Raw genomic sequence first — 7,815 nt, 5'->3', positions numbered from 1 at the left:
ATCCTTAATTTCTTTGTTAATTTTAAGTTTAAGGTTTAATGTATGAATTCAAACACACAAACTTACTCATTTATGTAAATTTTCTTGAATCTACTTATTATGGTAATCGTTTTACCAAATTGCACTATGAACGTGAAAAACATAAATTGTTACATGATCTATGTATGTCTTACTACTCACCAATCTTCATGTAACATATCTTTTAGTGAAAACTTCATTTATATGTCAAATGAAGATTGTTTTGGACCCTCAAAGTCTTTTTGTAGGATGAAAAAGAATATAGGTAAAGAAAAGAAAGAAAAGAAAATAGAAAAATTAGATGAAAAATATATTAAGAATAAATGTTTTAATTAAAAAAAATAATAAAGGAAATAAAAGATAACGTGTTCGATATTACGTTCCAACATAAAACGTAGTTTCATCTAGCTTCTAACAATGTGATAGTTATTTCATTGGTTGAGGTAGTTCGACCTGAGGTAGAAGTTGTTGCAACTTGATCATTCTTTATATAGAAACCAGGTTCTTTTGGCTCAGCCAATTCACTCTCACTCCCCAGCATTAGAACCACAGCAGACATTACAGGTCTATCCTCTGCATATTGTTGGACACATAAGAGACTCACATGGATGCAACGCAAAACCTCTGATAAAACACATGAGTCCTCAATGCTTGAGTCAACCATCTCTATAGCCGTACCCTCTTGCCATAGACTCCATGCCTGAACCATGGAATAAGAAAATTGATGTCACCAGTTTCCATGACACACCAAAATTGGAAAAACATCAAAAATGCTTTTTAATCCCAAAAGTACTATATTCTTCAAAACACCAATGTTTGAAGCAGATGAACAAATTGAGACATACTTACATGAGTTACAAGGTTAGGATATTGGTTTTCAAGATAGAAGCCTCTATTTCTCTTTCCACTTATAATCTCCAGCAGCAAAATACCAAAACTGAAAACATCAGATTTCATAGAAAAAAGACCATCTGCTGCATATTCTGGTGACATGTAGCCACTGCAACATATCAAAATAAAGACCAGTTAAACACAATGTGGCATAACAATCGCAACAGTTGATACTGGGGTATACTTACTATGTTCCTGCTACTCGCTTTGTGTTTCCTTCTGTCTGATCTCCTCCAAAAATTCTAGCAATGCCAAAATCTGATATTTTTGGATTCATCTGGTCATCCAGCAAAACATTACTTGCTTTGAGATCTCTATGAATTATCCTCAATCTAGAATCATGATGAAGATAAAGGAGACCTCGGGCAATTCCACTAATGTTGAAGCGCTTAGGCCAATCTAGCATTTTGCTTTTAGTATCATCTGTTTCATACGAACTAATATTATTCACCACATTTGCATTCTAAATCTCAAACTTTAGGTTTCATAACCTCCAAGAATAAGTAATCTTGAAATTTGTAATGTTCATACCAAATATCAACCAATCCAAACTACGGTTAGGCATGTATTCATAGACTAGCATTCTGTCCTGTTCCTGAACGCAACAACCGAGAAGCTTAACAAGATTTCGGTGCTGAAGTTTTGCTATCAGTTTTACTTCATTCTTGAACTCTGTCATTCCTTGTCCAGAGCTTCTTGAAAGCCTCTTCACAGCAATTTCTTGTCCACTTACTGTTTTTCCCTACATAATCAAATAAGTATGTAAAATGAGATATCTTTATTACAGTGACAATTTTTTAGGTATTTTTCCTAGAAACATAACAAAGATCAAATCACCTTGTATACTGGTCCAAAACCACCTTCTCCAATCTTGTTTTTTATTGAGAAGTTATTGGTGGCAGTGACTATTGTTGAAAGGTCTAGTGATGGGAGATCAAGATCATCTTCACTACCTTCTCTATTTTCATCATGTACAGTGTCTGAATACTCTGATAAATGGAACAAGAGATTCAGTTTACTCAAGGCATAATGAATATGATAGTTTACTCAATAATTTGCAGCATAGCATCTTTTCAATTTTTGTAGAGGTTGAACAAATCAATGGTCGAAGTTCCCTTTTGCAGTTCATTTTGCACTACTAAAAAACAGCATACAATTTTTCATACATTGTTCATACCTTTTACTTTGGCAAGAACAGGATAGATAAAGAAATTACAATGACTAGCCAATAAAATCAGCCACTCTTAGCTTACTAATCCCAACTACCTAACAACAAATCAATCATGTAGAATAAGACTAAAAACTATCATTGCAACGCACACCTGATTTCATTGAAAGACTAAAAAGATTTGCAGCCATAAATAAATCTAGTTTGGTTTACTACTTTTTACCTTGAATTATCTTGGTTGTATGAATCAATGGCACTTAATTAGAAATTAATTTGGACGTGGATAAATGATGAATAAATGAAAGGGTAATAAAATTTGTGGGAATAGGTAACACCCAGGTGCGTTTCTTAGCTATTATCAAATAAAAAAAGAAACCAAAAATAATATCCATCTAAGGAAATGTAAATAAATTTACTTTTACCAGTTATGCTGTGCCGGACAGTGTAGAATCGATAGCAACCAATGAAAATGACTCCTAAAATGATGACAATGATGGAAGCAACTATTATTATCACTTTCTTGTTCCCTTCTTGTTTCCCTTCATGGTTCAATTTGAGAAAACCAAATAAGAAAACAGATAGTAGGTGTATGAATGTAATTGTATGATATAATGAAAAATTTGACTGACATTGTGAAGTCCTTGAGTATACCTATTTCTGAAGCATGCATTCGAATATGTAGATCCTGCCCATCATTATCAAACTGTCTAATATCAATTAGATCTCCAAACCACATGACACAACCAGTACCTTTACCATTTATGTCTGAATTAGTATAGGCCATACAAGAACAATTATTTGAGCACTTCTCTCTGCATTCTTCTAGACTTATTGTCTCATCTACCCAAGTATTTGTAGTATCTGGCACTTTCACACCTTTCACTTTCACAAAGCCATCCTTGTGTTTCTCAGTGCAGTTTAATGGCTTATTCCGTACACACCCATCAGACCAGTCAGATGAGTTCCATGCTTGTGGTGACTTGGGACTGAACCCTGATAAGCATTGACATATTTGAGGGCCTGTGATGGTGCATGTCCCATAGACTCCACATATTCCATAATAGTCACAATTGTCTTTTGGCAGTGATTTATATAACTTCCAATATTGTCCATCTTCCATCCATACGTACCGAATAGTCATATAACTGGTTTGATTCATTACCAATCTTGAGATCACAGCATCATTCTTGAGGCTGAAAGTGTAGTACATCTCATCCTTGTTGGATATGTAGTTGAAATCATAAATGGAGTTAGGCTTTTGATCTGGTATACCACTGAAATGTAGGCCATTCCATGGTCCAATTCTCACAAATTTTTCTGTACCCTTCATCAGATAAAACTCAGGATAATTATAAGGCAATAGACCCCAATAAAAGTTTCCTGGGGATGGATCATTGGGACTCTTCCAAGCTGTCATTCTCCATTCCATGCCAGTTCTGATGTTCCGTCCCAGCTTCATCCCTGGCAATATTGTGTCTGAAGGGTGGTCAAAGCTTTGCCACAGATAGGCTTCTTCTGAGTCTGTTTCACTCTCATCTCTTACCACAAGGTTCCCTGAATCCAGAAGCTGTGCCACAGGATTCCGTGCTTGTTTTTCAGACGTTGTTGTGTACCACACAACCTTGTCATGCTGCCTGAGAACAAGGCTTCCTGTGCTGTTCAGTGTTAAGATCCCTGAGGAGTCATTGATGGCCCCATTTGCCACCCAAACAACTGTCTGTGTGATATTCTTGTACCAAATTCCAAGATAACGATTCTTTGAGTTCTCAGGACTGAAGAAACCGAGTTCAAATGTTTCACCTTGGGAAACCAAGGTCATGCCATCACTAATGGACTGGGACAAACGAATAGTATCAGCTGCTATGAAAAATTTGAGAGAAGGGATGAGTACACAAGCAACAAAGATCAATGAAGAAAGAATATCCATTGAAATTTGCTTATGCAGGACTCAATTGTTCTACTACGTCTATGAATTGTTGTGATGCGGGAAATGAAGGGCTGATAAGTGTACACTTGGAATATTCAAACCAGATGTTTGGAATTGCTTCTGAAGGATGACTAAATCAGAGTTTGACACAATAATGTTTTTTTGTGGGTTTCATACGTATAGAGTTGAAAATCTAGGCACAGGTGTGAAAGTATCAATCTAAAACTGGTACTCAAATATATAAGAAATGTTTCTTTCACACTCTTAAAAAAACTTACATTCAATAACCACCCATTTTAATAATATAATAATATATATTAAAATTAAAAAGTAAAGTAAATATTATTATTTAGGGATGTGAAAGGAATATTTTTTTTTTATTTGGTGGGTGTTAAAATATCATCATCTAGATAATTGTGCCTTATATTTGAAACCTGGTTTTTGTGTTTTGGAAGAAATATTTTATGTAACGTACATGTATAGGAATTCTCACAAATCTAATCTAAGTTTTAAAAGATTAGTATTGGATAGCATAAGACAAATAATATATTAGATTTATTATGTTAAAATTTTGGATTAGAAATAATGTCATAATATTTTATATTTATTATGGAAACGGAATGTGTAGATAATGCAACCCAACAAATTTCAATTCTGAATGAAGTTTTCTCGCGTCCTTTGGACATTTAATTGATTTTGCAGCCACTAGCTGATGTCAGGGAAGATTAATTGTGAATAAAGAGAAGAAATGCAGTCATGGATGCACATGATATTTAATGAATTTTGTTTAGTTTCAATCCTCTGTGATGATGACTTGACCAATTTTCTGCTGAAAATAATATTTTATGTATCACTATTCAATGCCCTTATGTAGACTTACAAGTAATCAGAAGGAACGGTAAGGGGAGGAATTATTTGTTCATTCTAGTTGTTCTAGAAACAAAATTTATTGAATGGTTTTAAAATTTAATAATTTTCTAACAATATTGTTGGATTAAAGAAAAATAAATACTTGTTTTAGAAAGAGAGGGTTAAAATGTTTTGATTTAAAGATGAAGATTCAAACAATGTTTTTTTAAGTTGTGGTTAAAAGGTGTAATAATTCTAGTGGAATTCATAGTTTATGGGTTATGGTGCTATTGAGGATTCTAAACTTAGGATCATATTTTGGATTTTTATAAAAATCTTTATGCTAAGTCTCATTCTAATAATCATACTACTGGTAGTATAAAAGAGTTTATTGGTACTTATATCCCTGAGATGGTTTCCTTTTAGGAGAATATTTTGTTGATTAAATGCCCGAATTATTTTGAAATAAAAAATGCAATTTTTAATCTTAATGGTAATAGTGCTCCTGGTCCGAATGGTTTGTGTGATGTTTTCTATTATTCTTGTTGGAGATTATTGGGATAAATGTTTGCAAAGCTGTTCAACAGTTTTTTAAACAAAACTGGATTCTTCCTGGAATGAATAGTAAGGTGGTTTCTCTTATTCCTAATACTAAGGGTGTTGAATCCATAAAAGATTTCAGGCCAATTGTTGTCGCTAATTTTAAATTTAAGATCATTTCCAAAATATTGGCAGATAGGCTTGCAATTATGGATGCTAATATCATTTCTCCTAGTCAATATGGGTTTGTGCAAGGTAGACAAATTCACGATTGTATTGCTATTGCTTTTGAAGCTATTAACATTTTTTCTAAAAAGGTTAAAAGAGGTAATGCAACTTACAAAGTTGATATTCATAAAACATTTGACACTTTGAGTTGGAAGTTCTTATTGTTAGTTTTGATATGCTTTAGTTTCCATCCCTCATTTGTCAGTTGGATTAGTACAATCCTTCTTTCAGCTATGCTTTCTATCAGGATAAATGGTGGTTTGTTGGGTTTTTTTCCTTTTAGTAGAGGTGTGAGACAACATGATCCATTATCTCCCTTGCTTTTCTGCCTCGCAGAGGAGGTTCTAAGTAGAGGTATGTCTAAGCTTGTGAATGATAAGAAGATTCAGCATATGGCTAGCCCACAAGGTTATATCACTCCCTCTCATATTTTATATGTTGATGACATATTTGTTTTCTATAGGGTAGATAATAAGTCCCTTAGAAATTTGAGTATTTTTCTTAAAACATATGACAATTTTTTTCGGATCAATATGTGAATAATTGGTATAATTACCTTATTTGTCCATACATTTAGGGTAAATATTCAATTTAATACAATGGTTTTTAAAAAAATCAATTTGGTCTCTATGTTTTTTAAAATGTGTCCAAAATGGTCTTTTCTGTTAAGTCACACCAAACGACGTCAAGTGTTACTTATGTGGCAGAGAGAAGGGGTTATGTGGACTGTCAATTAAAAGACACATCAGATTGGGTAGGCATGAAATTGGTTTCGCAGAGAAAAAACCCAAACCACCACCCTTCCCCACTCTCAACCACCACTCCAAAAACCACCAACAATCATGTTGAGAGGGTTTATTCTGAGCTGATAAGTGCCACCACTCCATACATGATGAGTGCCACCACGGGAGCTGCTGTAGGCACATGCTTACAATTCCCATTCTCTGAAACTTAGTAAGACCCTTTGAACTTGTCTTTTTAAGTCATCCAACAAGTGAATCAATCACTCGACAGTAGAAGAAAATGAAGATAGCTACATTAAGGATGTCAAAGCTAGACATGCTTGTAAGTGGTATTCTAAAATGGGATATTGTACTTTTCACGGCAGCCTCTTGCTCTACAAAAAGAGAATCCATTTGTGTGAAAACCACTGAGTATATTATGGTGCATAGCAAAATTGGAAGAAGTCTTAGTATACACTTCACTTCTTCTACTTGAGTTATAGGGTAGACACACCAAGGGTTATGAAGGCCTCTTTTTTGGTCTTCTAGATCTCTAGTAGATATAAAATTTGCTATGTCCAGAAACCTGCAAAGCAGATGATAAATGTCAAATTGATCAAGTTGTTATAGCTTGCTAGAATGAAAAATGACCAATTATTTAGAAACTGTTTGGTTTTGTTTTACATAAATTCCTAACGAAAACAAAAAGTAAAAGAAAAAAAAAACAAACTTTGGTAAATAAAATGAATTGGGTGTTGTTTAAAAGGATGGATAGGTACCGTAAAGTGTTTAGATTTGGTAAGATCGGAATGCATTTGGGGATCAGACTGAGAGAGAGATTGACGAAGGAAGCGGATCCTATCCCAGTGGTACCAGCAAAAGAGGACGCCATTGAGGGTGAAGATGATGATAAAGAGAATGGCAGTGCCTAAGGGGAAGCCAAATGAGGGTCGAGATGCATCGACGTGTGGCAGTGAAAGATTCGGGCTCTCCATGATACGATGATGAAGGGGGAGAACTAACCGAAGTTGGAGCTGGTGGGGAGCTCACTAGCACCGCAACCGAAATAGACATTGTCGGAGGCTTGATCGTTGGAACAAGAGCCACAACGGTGGGAGGAGTTGTCGCCGGCGACGATGTGGGGGTTATGGCCTTAGGGGACGCCGCCACTTGACACCTCACATCTCTCAATCCCACCTCTCAGAACCACATAAGCATCACTTGACGTTGTATGATGCGACTTAACAAAAAGGACCAATTTGGATACATTTTAAAAAACATAGGGACCAAATTGATTTTTTTAAAAGCCACTGTACTAAATTGAATATTGATCCTAAATGTAGGGACAAATAAGGTAATTATACCTTAATAATTCTAAGAGTAGTTTTTTCACCGTGGATACTTTTGCAAGATTTGTTACCAAAACTCAACGTCTTCATTCTTGCAGACATGGTGGTTTACCATTTAATTAT

At 34.8% G+C, this 7,815-nt stretch overlaps 1 protein-coding gene across 1 annotated transcript; it reads right to left on the bottom strand.

Moving 5' to 3' along the window:
* Nucleotides 1–329: 329 nt before the first annotated feature.
* Nucleotides 330–4,194, bottom strand: LOC137832747 (G-type lectin S-receptor-like serine/threonine-protein kinase At4g27290). Its single transcript, XM_068641076.1, has 7 exons — nucleotides 2,729–4,194; nucleotides 2,500–2,616; nucleotides 1,747–1,898; nucleotides 1,441–1,651; nucleotides 1,098–1,332; nucleotides 868–1,018; nucleotides 330–718 (listed from the first exon to the last, which is right to left on the bottom strand). Exons 1-7 carry the CDS (start codon nucleotides 4,002–4,004, stop codon nucleotides 419–421), a joined length of 2,442 nt encoding a protein of 813 aa, XP_068497177.1. The 5' UTR covers nucleotides 4,005–4,194; the 3' UTR covers nucleotides 330–418.
* Between the last annotated feature and the right edge of the window lie 3,621 nt (nucleotides 4,195–7,815).

The sequence above is a fragment of the Phaseolus vulgaris genome, chromosome 11 (genome assembly GCF_000499845.2).
Source record: "Phaseolus vulgaris cultivar G19833 chromosome 11, P. vulgaris v2.0, whole genome shotgun sequence".
NCBI classification, from domain to species: Eukaryota; Viridiplantae; Streptophyta; class Magnoliopsida; order Fabales; family Fabaceae; genus Phaseolus; species Phaseolus vulgaris.
Note: the sequence above shows the minus strand (reverse complement) of the source record. Positions and strands in the feature narration are given on the sequence as shown.

Bases quoted from the DNA above. Each gene is read 5' to 3' on its own strand.
- LOC137832747 (XM_068641076.1), bottom strand. From the start codon at position 4,004: ATGGATATTCTTTCTTCATTGATCTTTGTTGCTTGTGTACTCATCCCT. The intron at 1,652-1,746 runs GTGATTTGATCT...TTGATTATGTAG, and splicing joins GTTTTGGACCAGTATACAAG to GGAAAAACAGTAAGTGGACA. The intron at 1,333-1,440 runs GTATGAACATTA...CGTATGAAACAG, and splicing joins TTTGGATTGGTTGATATTTG to ATGATACTAAAAGCAAAATG.